Source organism: Mesoplodon bidens, assembly GCF_964165515.1.
Source record: "Mesoplodon bidens genome assembly, chromosome: 19".
NCBI lineage: Eukaryota > Metazoa > Chordata > Mammalia > Artiodactyla > Ziphiidae > Mesoplodon > Mesoplodon bidens.
Genome location: NC_138179.1, coordinates 14,884,677 through 14,902,469, shown reverse-complemented (window position 1 = coordinate 14,902,469; position 17,793 = coordinate 14,884,677). Strand labels below are relative to the sequence as shown.

At 54.8% G+C, this 17,793-nt stretch overlaps 1 protein-coding gene across 4 annotated transcripts in view; it reads left to right on the top strand.

The window, feature by feature from the left end:
- The window catches only part of SEZ6 (seizure related 6 homolog), a gene marked incomplete at its 5' end in the record, with an annotated part of 44,594 nt that extends 27,048 nt beyond the window's left edge, over positions 1–17,546 (top strand). The window contains 14 exons of one of the 4 annotated variants that reach the window (XM_081219561.1): positions 4,567–4,762; positions 8,724–8,909; positions 12,192–12,360; positions 12,493–12,659; positions 13,237–13,431; positions 13,665–13,803; positions 13,915–14,111; positions 14,709–14,903; positions 15,285–15,476; positions 15,563–15,760; positions 16,039–16,077; positions 16,321–16,438; positions 16,523–16,625; positions 16,812–17,546. In XM_081219561.1, the coding sequence (XP_081075687.1) occupies positions 4,567–4,762; positions 8,724–8,909; positions 12,192–12,360; positions 12,493–12,659; positions 13,237–13,431; positions 13,665–13,803; positions 13,915–14,111; positions 14,709–14,903; positions 15,285–15,476; positions 15,563–15,760; positions 16,039–16,077; positions 16,321–16,438; positions 16,523–16,625; positions 16,812–16,841 (2,124 nt within the window). In that variant the 3' untranslated portion in view covers positions 16,842–17,546. Of the gene's footprint in view, positions 1–4,566; positions 4,763–8,723; positions 8,910–12,191; positions 12,361–12,492; positions 12,660–13,236; positions 13,432–13,664; positions 13,804–13,914; positions 14,112–14,708; positions 14,904–15,284; positions 15,477–15,562; positions 15,761–16,038; positions 16,078–16,320; positions 16,439–16,522; positions 16,626–16,747 lie in introns of all 4 variants that reach the window. The other 3 variants (XM_081219560.1, XM_081219559.1, XM_081219562.1) reach the window with 3 other exon arrangements.
- Positions 17,547–17,793: the final 247 nt, after the last annotated feature.

The following is a 17,793-nucleotide window of genomic DNA, read 5'->3' as shown; positions in this document are numbered from 1 at the left end:
GATCTGTGAGGATAATGGGTGTGAAAGAGCTTTGAAAACTGTAAAGGATCTCATGGGAAGAATTGTGATTCTACTACTGTTGGAGTAAGGGAGCACATGTATGTGTGGGCATGTGTGCCAGGTCATCTGTTTGAGGGAGTTGTGCGCATGCAGTGGGTTTATGTCAGAGTACACACACAGGTGTTGGTGATCAGGAGAGTGCAGTGGAACAGGGGCCTTGGTCAGCTTCTGGGAGTGGGACTCAGGTACTGGGGGAGGGGCTTACACACAAGTCATCCCTGAGCTCGTGGCCTGTGCAGGGTTGTACTAAGATGATTGTATGCAAGGACTTGTGGCACCATCCTGTCCATGAGTCGCACCATTAGAGCATGTCCTAGAGACCGACTGGCAGCTTCCATGGGGACTGACAGGCCAGGCAAGGCTGATGGTCTGGGGTTGGCAGAGGGCAACCTGAATCCTCCCCACCTCCCATCCAGGAAGGAGTCAGCCCCCTCAAAGCAGCCATATTTCCTTCCTTGAACTGACCCCTGGTCTGCTGGAAGCTGGGCAGTGTTAGACAGCCCAGAGTCCTGTGGGAATTGTCCTCGGCTCCCTCTGCTTCTGTCTTCCCCAGCCTGATCCCCAGCTCCCCTCTTGTCACTGGCTAGGCGTGTGGGAAGACAGCCCTCGTGAGCAGAGCTGACATTTCAATCTGTCTCCTGAGCCCTTCAGATGCCTGCAAATTACATCAAGACTTCATCACCCCCCTTGTCTAACACCCAGCCCTGTCTGGCCCCTGTCAGGCCTGGCCCTCAAACAAGTGACAAATTACATCTGGCCACTGTGGCAGGCCTGCAAGTGGGTGCTTGAAACCCAGGGGACCAGCGCTGCATAGGCAGCCATTGTGAGAATAGAGTACCTTCTGGATAAGAGCCCCAAGTAATCAGGCCCACTCCATTCCATGCTCTCAGGGCAACCCCTGCCACCAGACCAGCTTTGAGGGGCCCATGCCTTCCCCAGATGAGAGGGGGACAGAGGTCTCAGCTCCCAGTTTTCTCAGCTTTAAGGGCTTCTGGGGGAAAGATGGCTCAACATCTTGAAAAAAGCCCAGTGTGGCCAAAAACCACCTCCCTGCTAAACCTGGCGGACCTGGGACCCAGGAATAAAAATGTCTAGAAATCTGTCTGCAGGTCTCACCCCCATGAGGTTAGGAGGGAGGGAGCTGCCTTTGCCTCCAGCAAGGCCAGGCTCTGCTACTTAACACCTGTGTGACCTTAGCCTCTCCCAGCCTCTGTATCCTTAAGGGGATTTTACCACCCACTTTACAGAATTCTGGTGAGGATGAAATATCTGTAAATAGTACAAGGCTTGACACATTGTAGGTGCTCTGTGAATGGTAATTGTTGTTATTGCTGTCCACTGTTGCTGGCTAAAAAGCAGGGTCAGGAGCTGGAAGATAGGGGTTAAAGGGTGTTTATGGGAACTAGGAAAAATGCTAACTTCATGTCTACTTCTCTGCCTTCACTTCATTAGTAATTTCCCTTCAGTGATGTCCTCCCTTCCTCCTCCTCCTCCCAGGCTGGCCCTGGCCCCTTAAGGCGCTCTCAGCCCCACCTGCTCCACGTGCTCTCCCTGAGCCTGCACCCCCTCCACTCCCCCCTAGAGGATTCCTGCTGCATGCATTCAGTCCCACTTAAGGCAGAATTACATGCTGCCTGGCATCTCTCGATAATTACAGATTCCACGTGTGTGAGTCTTGTTTGCCCAACTCTAGAATCACAGAATCTCCAAGTTTGAGGGGGCCTCATCCAGCCTCCGCCTGCTGCAGGAATTCCCTGAGGAATGTCTCTGGCAGATGGTCCGGCAGCCTCCACCCAAATGTGCCCTGGAGGGGAGCTCCTCATGGAGAGGCTGCACATCTGCCCCAGCACCTTGCCTTGAGCTTTCTCTTCAGCCCCAAAGATTCCCTAGGCCGTTTCTCCCAGGCAGGGGAGTCTGCAGGGCACATATGCTCTCAGCACCCACAGTCTGAGGGGCCCAGAGCCTAGCGCAGCTGTGTCCTTGGACCTGGCTGGGCTCAGCATCCTCTGTGCTTCTCAGTTTACAGAAATCTGCAAGGAATGTACCTCTAGCGACCCGCACATTCACCCTTTCCACACATCTTTATTGCAACTGGCCAGTGAAGAGGGCATTGTGACCCAAAATGCTACCTTTAGGCTTTATAAGAGAGACAGACGGTAGAGGGGCCTGAAGTAAAGGAACTGACTGGCCTGGCTTGGGAGGCAGAGGATGGTGGCCCTGAAACCCGAGAGAATGAGCAGCTTCAGCAGGAGAGGAAAAACGGAAGGCGTTCCCTGGGCTGGATCCTGCATATGCAAATGCCCGGAGGAGGGGAGTGAGGCATGGCCTGTGGCTGCAGTGAAGATAAGAGGCTGGCATAGCTGCTGAGGCCAACTGTGAGCTGGGAAGTTTGGACCTCTTCCTGTGGACAATCTGAAGTCACCAACAGGCTTTGGGTAGGAGAGAGACATGGTCCAATCTGAGACAGCCAGGGCCAGGGAGATGAGTTGGGGATGGGAGGGGTGAAGGCCAGGTGAGGAACAGTGGGTAGGGGGGAGGGTGGTAGGTAATCAGAGCCAAGATAGAGACAAAGGGATGGAGAGGAGGGGTCAACTGAAATATTTGGGAGATAAGATTAGGAAGGATTTGGTGGCTCACTGGATGCCACTTAACTAGCCCAGGAGGATAATCTGTGAAGGTCCTGCCTCAGAGCAACATAGTAAGGACCTTGGAAACCGTGTAGATCAGTGCTTCGGAATCACCTTGTTAAAATGCAAAGGATGAGGACTTCCCTGGTGGCGCAGTGGTTTAGAAGCCACCTACCAATGCAGGGGACACGGGTTCGAGCCCTGGCCGGGAAGATCCCACATGCCTTGAAGCAACTAAGCCTGTGTGCCACAGCTACTGAGCCTGCACTCTAGAGCCCATGTGTCACGACTACTGAAACCCACGCACCTAGAGCCCGTGCTCCGTGCAACAAGAGAAGCTAGAGAAAGTCCGCGAGCAGCACCGAAGACCCAACACAGCCAAAAATTATTTAATTAATTTTAAAAAGAGAGAAAGAAAGAAAATCAGAGATATAAAAAAAAAATGCAAAGGATGATTTAGTAGATCTTAGGTGGGGTCTGAGCTTCTGCATTTCTAACAAGCTCCCCGGTGGTGCTGATGCTGCTGGCCCAGGGACCACATTCTGAGTAGCAAAGATTCACACTAGGCATTTTATATGATGGAGAAAATGAAGCTCAAATAGTCGGCATACTTGTCCAAGATCACATGGTTAGGATTAGGTCCCAGACCTCTGGGCTCCCAGGCCAGTGCTCCTTTACCAGGCCACACTAACACTTCCCCTCTGGGCAGAGTCTGTTGCTGTCCAATCCTTGTTTGACTGAATGAAGGCATGGAGCCCAGAGGATGCTCCAGGGATTGAAGGTCTAAGGGCGTTGGGGTGGTGGCAGAGGGACCTGTGACAGCCAGAGGAAAGGACTGGAAAAAGAGGCCCAGAGAAGAGAGAACAGAAGGGTGGCTGGCACATGGAGGGGCGTGGCATAAGGCCAGGCTGAGCAGTCAGCAGAGGCCAAGTTGGGCAGGACCTCGAGGGCCACAGCAAGGAGTCTGGACTAGATACTGTGGTCTTTGTGGGCTCACTGGAGAGCCACGGATGATTTAAATAAGGAAGCACCATGAGCAGCAACATATCAGGGCTATTCACTGGCTGCAGTTCAGAGAATATCGAGGTGGAGGGAGAAGTGGCTTAAGCCCTGCAGGCAGGGAGGCTGGCAGGAGGCTGCTGCGAGGGTCTAGGTGAGCAATAACAGTGAGGACGGGGGAAGTAGCAGCGGGCATGAAGAGCAGTGAACAGAGTTGGGGGCCAGTTGACAGGAGGGAATGACGGATTTGATGTGGGGTATAAGGGAGGAGGAGAGATGCTGGGGTATAAGGGAGGAGGAGAGATGCCAGTTTCTAACTTGGGCCTGCAGATGGATGGTAAGGTCATTCCCTGAGCTGGGGAGCCAGGGGAGCTGCCAGCTGGGAGAAGGGGGTGCTCAGTTTGAGGCAAGCTGGGTGTGAGAGGACAACAGAGGCTGTTCAGGGGAAGCTGATGTTTCAGAGCCCACCTTGCTGGCCAGGCCCTCGGCGGACACCATCTAGTTCAACACACCAACTGCACCCCCACCTTACCGATGAGAAAGCTGAGCCTAGAGCTATGAAGGGACAGGAACCATTTGGTGTAGCTGGAAAGCTTTGGAAACAGACATGTTTACAAATCCCACTTGTGCTAATCTCTACGTGACCCTGGATAATTTACTTGATATCTCTGAACTTCAGGTCCCATTTCACAGGGTTACTAGCAAGGTAAAATGAGCTCTTCCTGCACTGAAGTGCCTAGCTCAGGGCCGGGGGCTCCAGTGCCTAAGGGGCACTGAGGATTGGCCATGCCCCTGGCCTGCAGGAGCCTGAGGGCAGCAGGGCTCAATCAGCAAAAGGAAGCCTGACTCTTCTGCTTTGCTCTGTTTATTCTATGGACAGGTCCAGAACATCAGCCTCCGAGAAGGGGAGACAGTAACTGTGGAGGGCCTCGGGGGGCCTGACCCCTTGCCCCTGGCCAACCAGTCTTTCCTGATGAGGGGCCACGTCATCCGCAGCCCCACCCACCAAGCGGCCCTGAGGTTCCAGAGCCTCCCACCACCCGCTGGGCCTGGCACCTTCCATTTCTACTACCAAGGTAGGCCTGGGTAGCTGAGGAAAATACCAGCCCAGACTGGCTGCCCTCCTGGGGATCCCTGGTGCTGTTACAGCCTGGGGAAAACATGGAGAGACTAGTAACATACAACTCAGTTGCCCAGGGAAGCTCTGTACAACTGGAGGTGAGTGTTGCCCATCTGATACCTCCAGGACCTTCCCTCCTCCACCTACCACCCTGCAGAGAACTGGTCTCAAAGGGGGACTGAATCAGGCAGCCCCAGGTGTGTCCATTGCCACTCATTCATTCATTCATTCAGTAAACTTTTCCTAGGCATCTGCTCCTTGCGAGGCCTGTGCAAGAGACTGGCACTATTAAGATCCAGCCAAGTCCTTGCCCTCAAGGAGTTCAGAATCTCCTCAGGAGGCAGACACCTAACAGGCAGTAACAACAGAAGGCCTCTCCCCAAATGCAAGGGGGTCGAGGTCAAAGGGGCTTGATAGTGACCATCTAAAGGTCCTTAGCTACCAACCTGGCCTTCCTGAACTGCCTCACCCACCCTGGACCTGGCCATGTCCCAGTCAGCTCAGAACACCGCTGGAAATAGGAGAGTGGCATGACGTAATAGGAAAATCACAGACTCAGGATATGGGCAGATCTGTGTCTGAATCTCCTTCCCACTGGCTATTGACCTTGGACAAGTCATTTGACCTCTCTAACCCTCCTTTTCCTCTGTTGTAAAACGAGTCCAAAACACCTACTCCACAAAGTCTTGGTAGGGATGAAACAAAATGGTGCATGTCAAGGGCTTAGCACACATCCAGGAAGAAACCGGAACTATGTTAAAGAGCTAGTAGGATGGGAAAGGGAGGAAAAGGGGTTTGGGACCCTAGTCCTCTCCCATCAGTATCCCTCCTGGCCCCTTCTTCCCCAAAGTCTTCTTGATCCCTTGCACAGCTGTGACAAGGTAACCAGTTCAGACTGGGGAGTGCTAATGGGGAAATAATTGACATGAACAATTGGCTTGCATTGACAGGGACCACTTCCGTGGTCCTGCCGGGAGCCACAGTCACTCCTCTGGGGATGGGGATGCTTGGACCTCTCCGCTAAGGAGTACTCACCCCTTCCTGGCCTCTCCACCTAAACTGGGGGAGCAATCTGGTGTGGCAACAGGGAGCCTGGTGGCCATCAGGGGCTGGCCAGGGGCTTGTCAGAGGCAAGGGGCCAGCTGAGGCAAGGGTGAGCGTCTAGGCAGCCCGACCAGCCTCCCTAACGGCTCATCAATCCTCCCTAGCAGTGGGCATAATTTCACACCACAGTAACCTTCTCTCTTGCTGCAAATTCCTTTGCACAAACCCCCAGACCTTCTCTCTGTTGGGCCAGACAAAGGTGGCTGAAAGGCAGCGAGTTGGAGGCCTGGCGAGGGGTGCAGACCCCAAGGAGGGGCTGGGAATGCTGGCCCAGTCCTGCCTCTTTCTCAGTTCCCAGAAGCCCTCCCTCCTCGCCCAGTTTTTGTCAATGATCAGCTCTTTCCTTAATGAGTGTAATTCCCCTAATTATAGGCTGTAATTAGCCCTGATCCCAGAGATGGGAACGGGAGCGTGTGCTCATACGCGCGTCTCCCTGGGCTGGAGAAAGAGGGTGCCAGAAGAGGGGGTGAGGGGCCCTGTACCCACACCCCTGTCAGAGCTATCCAAGATAATGTTGGAGATCATAAGGTTGGGCCCTCATCTGCAGAACCAAGTTCCAACTCCCCTCCCACAACCTCAGGCAGGGTGAGGAAGTAGAAGGCCCTGCCAGGCATCCCCCTCCTCCCTCCTGAATATTCCTGGCACTGGACTTGGCCCCAGAAACAGATGCCAGGGAGAAAATAGCTCAACAGATTTCAGTGATGCAGGCTCCCCAGGAACAGTTGTCATGGCAACAGGAGGAAGCTCGTCTTGGGAAGTGGCACTTTACCCACCATGGAGTCTGGGGGCTTCATTGTCCGCCCCCAGCCTCCTGCTCTCACCTCATCCCAGCCCAATTTCCTAATCTGTGAAATGGGGGACCTCCCTTCCCAGAACTGTGATAAGAACTCATGGGGAAGATGGAAGTACAAGTGCTGAGCATGACATCTGGCTCATGACCTAGACTGCCCTCAGTGTCACTCCCCCCTCCATTCTGGGTAGAGTGTCCCATCCCATCCCAGCCTGGGGTTTCTCCCCAGATCATTGTGAGTGGCCGCCCTGAACAACCACCCAGGACAGCCTTCGTTATTACTCTCAGGTTTCTCTGACTCCTGAGCCCAGGTTTCTACTTCATGTGGGAAAGCAGGTGGGAAAGAGGAGATATAAAGCAGTGGGCTCTAAAGCCAGGAGTTTCAAGCACCCACTCTACCACTTAGTGGCTGTGTGGTCAGGGCAAGTCCCTCAGTCTCTCCGAACCTTAGTTTTCCTCACCTGAAGGTGAGTTAATAACCCCTAACTTCCTCCTAAGCATGTGGTAGACATCAAGTAAGAAGAGTGTGAAGGCACTTTAGAAGCTGGAAGGTGCATGCAGATGTGAGGTGCTTTTATGAATCAAAATTACAAGCAATAACAGGAAGCTGGTGTGTGCAGTATTTGTTCCGTGCCAGACACTGCACATATATCCTCTCACTTAACCTCTCATGCAACAACATTGGACGCAGACTCCAAATGGGTGGGTAAACAAGGAAACTGAGGCACAGAGAAATTACGTAACTTGCCCAAAGTGGCACAGCAAGTAGGGGAGCCTGTATTCAAACCCAGGCAGTCTGACCTCAGAGCCCACCTCCTAAGCACTGCCCCATACTGACTACCAATCACAAGCAATCACTCATTGGCCATTCTTTTAAGAACTCTGTGAGAGAGGGATGAGTAGGAATCATCTCCCCCTTTCACAGACCTAGTAACTAAGACCAGGACAGGTGAAAATCACAAAACTTGTGTGTGGACCCTCGTCCGCCCAGAGGCAGCCCTTTCTTATACTCATACAAAGGCACACAGAGGCTTGTAGAGTCCCTGCCTGGACCTTTCTTCCTATCCACCTAGTACCATCAGTAAGGGTGGGCCTCCTCCACTCCAAGACCCAGGAGTGGTCATCAGCCTAGACGGTCCTCATCTCTCCCACCACCTCCGAGGGTTTGCAGACTGTAGCTCAGACTCTTCACTCAGCCCCTCTCCTTGACCACCTCTCAGACCCAAGCCCTGACCCCTATTTTTAGCTAAGGCCCCACCCAGCTTGGCTCTGGATTGGGATTGGCCGGGTTTTTTTTATAGGATTTGCTGCCACCATTCGGTCATACTTGGTATGACAGTTCTAAAAGTTACCAAGTTTCCCAGGGCAACTTGTCCCTCCCACAACTTCCTTGAAGGCGTGGCCTGCCTTGCCACCCTCGACCCATCCTGTTTTTAAAAAGTCCACAGGCCTTGCCATCAAGCCTTTTAGCATTTCTCCGTGAATACTGGGAAAGCTTTTACTGTCTCTGACTTAAGTGTTTCCTGCTGTAATTCATATTTGTCCCCTATAGGAAACATAATATCAGTACTTTACATCAGTATAGGCTTTTCTCTATTTCAAGTTCTTTCACATCTACAAGTCATTCAATAAACATTTCTTGGTTCCAGGGATACCAAGCTGAACAAAATACTACCTCATTTATTCTCACAATATCCTCGTAAGTGGGCTGGCATTTTGAACCTCATTTAACAAATGAGGAAACTAGGACACAGAAAGGCGAAGTAACTTGTCTACAGTGTCAGAAAGCTTGGACCAGAACCCAAGGCTCCAACTTCCACCTCTGTGCTTGCTCCAGTAACCAGCCCAGGCTGCTGGAAATAATCCCTGGCACCTTCTGGGGAGGGGATCAGAGTCTCTTCTGGAATTCCTGATGCTTCCTCTGACACCTCAAGGCAGGCTGGGGCAGGCCCCTTTTGCCCTGGCTATGACTCAGCCCACTCAACACACACACACACCCACATCACCCATTCTCTCTCTGCAGCCTATCTCCTGAGCTGCCACTTTCCCCGACGTCCAGCTTATGGAGCTGTGACTGTCACCAGCCTCCACCCAGGAGGTAGTGCCCGCTTCCACTGTGCCACTGGCTACCAGCTGAAGGGTGCCAGGCTCCTTACCTGTCTCAACGCCACCCAGCCCTTATGGGATTCTCAGGAGCCTGTCTGCATTGGTGAGTAGCCCCAGGGGACTCAGTGCTGAACAGGGGAGTGAGGTGGGGGGCTCATTCCTGCTCTCTGTTGCTGTCTGGCGCCTTCATTTGCTCTCCATAAGGAAGCCAGAAAATGGCCACACACGTCAGTAGCATTCACCCAACCTGCACTTATTGAGCACTTATGGTATGGAGGCACCACAGGTATACAGAGCAGAATTAAACAGGGACTGTGCCTTCAAGGAGCCCACAGTTCCAGGAAATGGGAGTGAAAGAAAGTACATGGGTCACCAACTTCCAGAGCAGGAAGTTAAAAGTACTAACGAAGAGGGAATACCCTGGCGGTCCAGTGGTTAGGACTCAGTGCTTTCACTGCTGTGGGCCCACGTTCGATCCCTGGTGTCAGGGAACTAAGATCCAGCAAGCTGCGCAGTCAAAACAGAAAAACCAAAAAAGTACCAGTGAAGTGACACAGTGACCGGGGATGGGGGAAGCGGTCATTCTCAGCTGGGCACCGAGGAGGCTTCCGCGGGGAAGTAAGCGTTGAAGGTTTGACATTTCTTTTTTTTCTTTTTTAATGAGTGTGGAGTTGTATTAACTATTCATACAGCTGTTATTTAGATGATCATATGATTTTTCCTTTGATCTGTTGATGTGGTAAATTAGAGTAACTGATTTTTAAATTTTATGTATTTATTTATTTTTGGCTGCGTTGGGTCTTCGTTGATGCATGCGGGCTTTCTCTAGTTGCGGCAAGCGGGGGCTACTCTTTGTTGCGGTGCGCGGGCCTCTCATTGCTGTGGCTTCTTGCTGCAGAGCACGGGCTCTAGGCATGTGGGCTTCGGCAGTTGTGGCACGTGGGCTCAGTAGTTGTGGCGCACGGGCTTAGTTGCTCCGCGGCATGTGGGATCTTCCCAGACCAGGGCTTGAACCCGTGACCCCTGCATTGGCATGCGGATTCTTAACCACTGCGCCACCAGGGAAGTCCCTGGACATTTCAGTGGAGGGAACAATGTGGGCAGCGACACAGAGGTGAGAAGGTGAGGGAGCATTTAGGGACACACAAAACAGCCAGGTTTGGCTGAGGCCTGAGACATGTGGAGGGGGCAGTGGGAGGGCCTTGAATGTCGGGCCAAGACACTGGGTGGGGAGCTGTTGAAGTTTTGTGAGATGGGGAGGGAGGGGCTCAGAACTATTCCTCAGGAGAGACAGCCGGGTGGTGTCTGGAGGCTAGGCAGCCAGCCAGGCAAGAGGGTTTGAACTTAGACAATGACTTTGGGAATGAGGAGGAGGGAAGTGTTTCCAGAGTCACTGATGAGGGAATGGGGGGGAAGGAGGAGACTCCCAGGTTCTGGCCCTGGGTGATCAGGGAGTCTGAGATTGCTGCCAGTGGAGTGGGGCTTGTTGGCAGAAGGGAGATGGAATGTTTAGTTTGCAGCGTGAAAGGCAGCTTGGGTTTTTGATACTTATTTCATTCTATAAACTCTTTCTAGGTGCCAGGCATAAGCAGAGGTGAATAAGCCAGACACGGGCTCTGCCCTCAAGGAGCTCTCTGTCTGGTGGGAAGACTGGAAAGCAGCTCAGGAAGATCAGTGCAGATGGAGCTGTGATGGGGGGAACTCAGGGCACAGTGGGGAGATCCAAGGGAGGGAGAGAGAGTGTCTCCAAAATGAGGAAGGAGACAAGGAAAGCTTCCCAAGGAGAAGGCAGGGAAGGATGACAAGCATGTTAGGACTCAGGGAAGTGGAGTGGATTCCTGGAACAGCATCTGCAAAGATGCGGAGGCATGAAGCAGCACACTGTCGTGAGGACATGGTGAGGTGCACCTGAAGAAGAGGGTGTACGGGGAAGGGCTGAAGCTGAGTCAAGAGAGAGTGGTTTATAAAGGGCTTGCACACCCTCTTGAGCCTGCACTTTATCCTGAGGGTAATAGGGAGCCACTGAGGAATTTAAGTGAGGGATGGGGCGTGATCCGACTTGAAGGGCAGGTCCATTCTGAGCCCAAGCAGAAAGGTGGGTCTGCCCCCTCTGCAAAGAAGCAGAGAAGAAACTCACCACAACTCCTTCCCCGGGAGCTTTATTAGGTTAAAATATTCTGCCGTCTTGAACACTTGGAGGCAAAGGCACTTGGTCTTGGCCATGGCAGCCTGGTCTCTGACAGCTGGCAGGGTCCAGAGCTGCATGTCCAGGAGAGGAAAGCACTGCCTGAAACCAGCCACACTCCTGTTGCCTGAGACCCCTTCTCTGGCCCCATTTAACTGCCAGGAGCCTGTGGCCAAGTAACTCAGCAGTCTTCAATGATGGGGATGGGAGAGCTGCTAAGCCTCTGCTTAGGAAGAGAGGACAGTCTCAGGCCAGAGGGACCAGTGCTGGAAAGGCCCTAAGGGGTCAGCCCAGAAATGACAGTGGTAGTGATGCTGTTTCAGACAGCGTTCAAGACCATCACCTGGCTAGCAATGCCTGCTAAGGGCACACGATTTGGAGGTGGATGGCATGCATACCAGGTGTTTGTCATCCCTGATCTAGTCCTACTCTTTTTTTTTTTTTTTTTTTGCGGTACGCGGGCCTCTCACTGTTGTGGCCTCTCCCATTGCGGAGCACAGGCTCCGGACGCGCAGGCTCAGTGGCCATGGGTCACGGGCCTAGACGCTCCGCGGCACGTGGGATCTTCCCGGACCGGGGCACAAACCCATGTCCCCTGCATCGGCAGGTGGACTCTCAACCACTGCGCCACCAGGGAAGCCCCCTACTCTCCTTCTTAATATCCATTCACTCATTTTATTCAACAAACATTGAATACCAACTCTGTGCCTGGCCTGAAAAGACTTGGCCCCTGCCCAGGGGGGCCTAGGTAAGGGACATATCCAATAATAACTGGTTTAAGAAAGTGGCATGAAGTAGAGACAGCAGATATACCCAAGAAGGTTGGATATACCCTGCAGCAGACATACCCTGGTAAGAGGTATTAATAAAGTTCACCTGGGCAGGGGAAATCAGGGACGGCCTCCCAGAGGAGTCAGCAGAGAGGGTAAGTGACTTACCCAGGGCCACATGGCTAGGCAATGGAAGATCTACCTTAGTCGAGGGAGTTGCACATGAAGAATAACAGGTGTGAAAGGTTAGGAGGTCGGCTGCCTGGAGCTGCAGGGTCACAGGGGCAAAGGATTGACCTTCAGGGCCATGAAAGCAAGCTCCCTGCTGCCCCGTGCAGAAGGTACAGAGCTGGGATGGGCAGAGAGGCTTGTTAGGCTGTCTAGGATCCCACAGGCCAGCCCAGCCCACCGTCCCACCCCTGTCTCCCAGCTTCCTGCGGTGGAGTGATCCGCAATGCCACCACGGGCCGTATCGTCTCTCCCGGCTTCCCGGGCAACTACAGCATCAACCTCACCTGCCACTGGCTGCTTGAGGCCCCTGAGGGCCAACGGCTGCACCTGCACTTTGAGAAGGTTTCCCTGGCAGAGGATGACGACAGGTGAGGGGGTATCCTGGTGGGATAGCAGTGCCTGGCCTGGTAATACCCTGCTGGAGGGATGGTACCCAAGCCTGGGGCCTCACCCAACTCAACTCAGCGACCAGCCACGCAGCTGCCGCTCTCCTGGCCCAGGCTCATCATCCGCAATGGGGACAATGTGGAGGCCCCGCCCGTGTATGATTCCTACGAGGTGGAGTACCTGCCCATTGAGGGCCTGCTCAGCTCCGGCCGACACTTCTTTGTGGAGCTCAGTACTGACAGCAGTGGTGCGGCTGCAGGCATGGCCCTGCGCTATGAGGGTGAGCCTGCTGGGACCTAACTGGGGGTGGGGGTCTTGAGCCTGGGGTCTCTTCTCACACGCTCCCCCTCTGCCTCCATTCCATCATCGCACCTTCCAACTCAGCCCTTGCTCACCTGCCACCCAGGTCCCCTCTCCCTACCCCTCTCCTGAAGTCCAGGATTCTACTCCATCTTTTCAGGAGACCCTTGCCTGGACCCAGGACCTCTGGTCCAAGAGAATGAATTCTCTAGAGTTTGAAGAACAAAAATGGCCCCAACCCTTAGGGAAGGAGAATTGCTACAAGAGACATTCTAGCACCACTCCTGCCTGCATGTGTTCATTATTCAAAAACATTTATTGAGCACCCTCTGTGTACTAAGCACAAACTAGGCACTGGGAATACAGTGGTAATCAAGATGGCCTCCTGAGCACAATTGGGATGGATGCTCTGGGCTGTCCCTGCCCTCTGCTCCAAACCTCAGACATACATCTGCAGTCAGGAGGAGAAAGGCCTTGGGGAGGGGAGTAGGCGGACAACTGCCCCCCTGTGTTTGCTCCAGTCGAGGCTGAGCTGGGCTGGGCCCTGTGGTTTGCAGCCTTCCAGCAAGGCCATTGCTACGAGCCCTTTGTCAAATACGGCAACTTCAGCAGCAGCGCACCCTCCTACCCTGTGGGTACCACCGTGGAGTTCAGCTGCGACCCTGGCTACACCCTGGAGCAGGGCTCCATCATCATTGAGTGCGTTGACCCTCATGACCCCCAATGGAATGAGACAGAACCCGCCTGCCGAGGTCAGTAGGCACCAGTAGATGGGCCTGCCAGAGCAGGGAGCAGGGTGGGCGCCAGGGGGCCAGCCACAGGGCCTGGGACCACAGGGGCCCTCTGACACGTGTGATTCAAGCTTCCCCCTGAGGAGGAGGTGGGGGGCTCCGAGCAGTGGGTAGGCACTCCTGTGGGCCGGTGGCAGCTCCAGGATGTGGCACTGGGGGGAACGCGGAGGGGATGCGCCTCCTCTGCCTTCCAGCTGTGTGCAGTGGGGAGATCACAGACTCGGCCGGCGTCGTGCTCTCCCCCAACTGGCCAGAGCCCTACGGCCGTGGGCAGGACTGCATCTGGGGCGTGCACGTGGAGGAAGACAAGCGCATCATGCTGGACGTCCGAGTGTGAGTGCCCACTGGGCTCGGCCAAACTACCTCCCGAGCTCTGGGGACATCTCTCACCCAGCCCGTCCTGGGGTCCCCGGGCCCACCCTCCCTGACCGTCCTCCTCCACAGGCTGCGCATAGGCCCTGGTGACGTGCTTACCTTCTACGATGGGGATGACCTGACAGCCCGGGTCCTGGGCCAGTACTCTGGGCCCCATGGCCGCTTCAAGCTCTTTACCTCCACGGCCGACGTCACCATGCAGTTCCAGTCGGACCCCGGGGCCTCAGTGCTGGGCTACCAGCAGGGCTTTGTCATCCACTTCTTTGGTGAGCTTGCCCCTGCCCCACCCTGCTGCCTGGGGGAAAAGGGATGCCAGGATGCAGACCCCAAACCATGGCAAGTCAGAGAGTCCAGGGCAATGAGGAGCCTGAGCGCTCTTATCTGATGAGGGAAAGCTGGGCATCTCCAGCTATCACCTTCAGGAAGCTAATCTTGTTCTCCATCTTCCCTGAGGGCCCGGTGAGAGGAAGCAATTCTCCGTTGCAGCAAGAGGGATTGGGGTAGACAACAGGAAGAACTTCATAACAGAAACAGGGAACTGAGGAAAGGTGTTCGTTTCTACCTTTCTAACAATCTTTGATAGAAATGACGATTTTCCCCACCCTACCCAATCCCTGAGGAATTGGCCAACATGCTTCTGGAAGTAAGGCCAAAGCTTAGGTGACAACACTGGAATCTAGGAGACAGAATAATGCCGGGGACAGGCAAGGAGGGGCGCTTGAGCAGGAAGGCATGAATCGCTGAGCCTGCCTAGGCCAGGCTAGGCCCAGGACAAACTGCCAGGAGCCAGAGTGCCCTCAGGGTCAGGGAGGCTAGCACAGTCCCTTTGGTGTTGCTGACAGCCTGCATCTTGCTGCCCCCAGAGGTGCCCCGTAATGACACGTGTCCGGAGCTGCCTGAGATCCCCAATGGCTGGAAGAGCCCGTCGCAGCCTGAGCTGGTACACGGCACTGTCGTCACTTACCAGTGCTATCCTGGCTACCAGGTGGTGGGATCCAGTGTCCTCATGTGCCAGTGGGACCTAACCTGGAGTGAGGACCTGCCCTCCTGCCAGAGGGGTGAGTGTACCTGTTCCCCATATTCTCCCCAGCACAACCTACAAGCTTCTCTCCTGGATTCTGACCCAGACTCCAGCCATTATTAGCTGGTATTCATAGCCTCAATTTCCTAATCTGTGAAATGGGATAATACTTTCTCATAGGGTCATCCGCTAAGTACTCCAAGTATTTTGTTCCTGGTATATGGCCAATCAGTATTTGTTGACTCTGATGGATGCGAAGGGGCAAATGAGGAGATACACCAGCAAAATGGTAGGGCAAATAAATAGGGGTGGAGCCATAGGCCATGAAGATGTTGGCTGACTTGGAACAAAGCCAGCGTGGACTGGCTTTTGCTGAGTTCTACCTGGGCTACTTCCCCCCATCACCCCGCACCCATAGTGACTTCCTGCCATGACCCTGGGGATGTGGAGCACAGCCGACGCCTCATATCTAGCCCCAAGTTTCCCGTGGGGGCCACCGTGCAGTACATCTGTGACCAGGGTTTTGTGCTGACGGGTAGTGCCATCCTCACCTGCCATGACCGCCAAGCCAGCAGCCCCAAGTGGAGCGACCGGGCCCCCAAATGTCTCCGTAAGTCTCAAATGAGGAGGAGGGGACGATGCTGCCTCTGGAGGCTAGGGGCCTGGCACCCTCACTGGGCTCTGCCTGCTTTGCAGTGGAACATCTCAAGCCGTGCCGTGGCCTCAGCGCCCCCGAGAATGGTGCCCGCAGTCCTGAGAAGCAGCTGCACCCAGCGGGGGCTACTGTCCACTTCTCATGTGCCCCTGGCTATGTGCTGAAGGGCCAGGCCAGCATTAAGTGTGTGCCCGGACACCCCTCACATTGGAGTGACCCCCCACCCATCTGTAGGGCTGGTGAGTGCCCTGCCACCCCGAGAACCTCTGCCTGGCCCGTAGGGCTGCTCTGGCAAAGATGTCAAGTGCTGAGAACCAGAACCCCCTGCCCATGCCCCCTTCATGTTATTCTTGGTCTCCCCAGTCTCTGCCAGATCCTTCTGACCTGGTGACACCAAGACAAATTCTGGGATGGGCTCTCCTTGGACAAATCCTTCCCATGATCAGCCCACTCCCCACCTTAGTGGTTTGGTTCTTTGGGCTCATCCACTGCCCTTGGCCCTCCCCTCTTGTTCCAGCCTCTCTGGATGGCTTCTACAGCGGCCGCAGCCTGGATGGTGAGCCCCCAACCTTGAGGGCCAGGGAAATAATCTCCCTGCCCCTAGTTCTCACAGCTTCCAGGCCATGGGTTCTCTGAGGAGGGAGGGCAGAGAAGGAGAGAGGCCTGGGACTAGCAGGGCAAAAAGCTCCTTCCCTGCCCCCAGCCAGCTAGAGGGAGCTGGTGGCTGGATGCCCCTGGGCAGAGGTGAGGGGATGTGGGACCCAGGCCTCTGCCCCAATCCCATCCTCTGTGCTTTCAGTTGCCAAGGCGCCTGCTGCCTCCAGCACCCTGGAGGCTGCTCACATTGCAGCTGCCATCTTCTTGCCGCTGGTGGCAATGGCGCTCTTGGTGGGAGGTGTGTACCTCTACTTCTCCAGGTGAGTCTGGCTTCCCTTCCTGCCCTGCACCCCTGACTCACTCCTGCCCAGCACTCCTGACTCACAGGCTTCTCTGCCACACAGGCTCCAGGGGAAAAGCCCCCTGCAGCTGCCCCGAACACGACCGCGCCCTTATGACCGCATCACCGTGGAGTCAGCATTTGACAATCCGACTTACGAGACTGGAGTAAGGACCCATGCCAGGCTTGACACCCTAATCAGGACCCAATCCTATGCTCCCTTGGGCAGGTACCCCTGAGGGTCCTGCCAAGCCCTCTCTCTCTTTCCCTTTCCCTTTCCCTTGGGAAGGTGGATTATGGACTGGCCAACCTTTTACAAGTTTCCAACTCCCAGCAGTCTCTTTCCTTTGCAGGAGACGAGAGAATATGAAGTCTCCATCTAGGTGGGGCAGCCTGGGGAAGCCGGCTCAGCCCTGCATCACAGCCCAGCAGCAGAGCTCCCAGCTTCCTGCTGCCCCTCCACCTCCTGTACATACCACCTGGGAAGAGATGCCACCAATCCCTCAAGAAGCTGTGCTCTTCCCGCCTGCAATGCCTGCCAGGGCCTATTTTCTTGGTACCGCTGCCCACTTAGGGCCCTTCTTTGGGTCGAAGTCAGGGGCATCTGCCTCTAGGCAGAACACAGCTGGGGCACAGGCATCAAGAACCAGCATTCTCCTGACTCTCTTTCGTGCCCTGGACCTCCAGCCTGGAATTCACAGGCAGAGCGGGAGCACCTCTCTCCACGTGACCACCATCCAGCCCTGGCATGTAGCACCCTGCAGCAGGGTTAACTTGACAGTGGCGGAAACTGTGCCAGGGTGCTCCTCACAGGGCCATCACCAGTGGCCAAAACTGCTCTCAACAGTGACCTCTGGGTAGTCCTGACATGCTGACATCAGCCCCCTCTGGGGGGGGGGATCTCTAGTCTTTCTCTAAGGCCCTGGGAATGGTCAGTTCTGCCTTCCGTCCCTTGCTGGGGGAGGCAATAATTCTAAGAGATCCTAAGGGGTTTAGGGACTCTACCCCAAGCTCAGGTTGGGCTTCCCTAAGGCCACACCACTCATGCTCCACACCAAAGCAGGACACCCCACTGCTCCCCTGGCAGCCCTGCACCCTGAAGAGAGGGAGACCTTCCCCTGATGTCAGTCTGGCTGTTAAAAACATCCTCTTTCCCACTAGCCCCTCCTCCAACCCCAGCCCCCTGTCAGGCTTCCCTCCTGGCCACTGCGTTTTGGGATAAGGGGAGTGGGCAGGCATATTCTGGAGAGCAGCGGAGGTCCAAGGGTCCAGGAATTTGGCCTAGAACAGGGGGTCAGAGCGTCCCAGGGAGAGGCCCAGAAGCTAGCTGCAGGC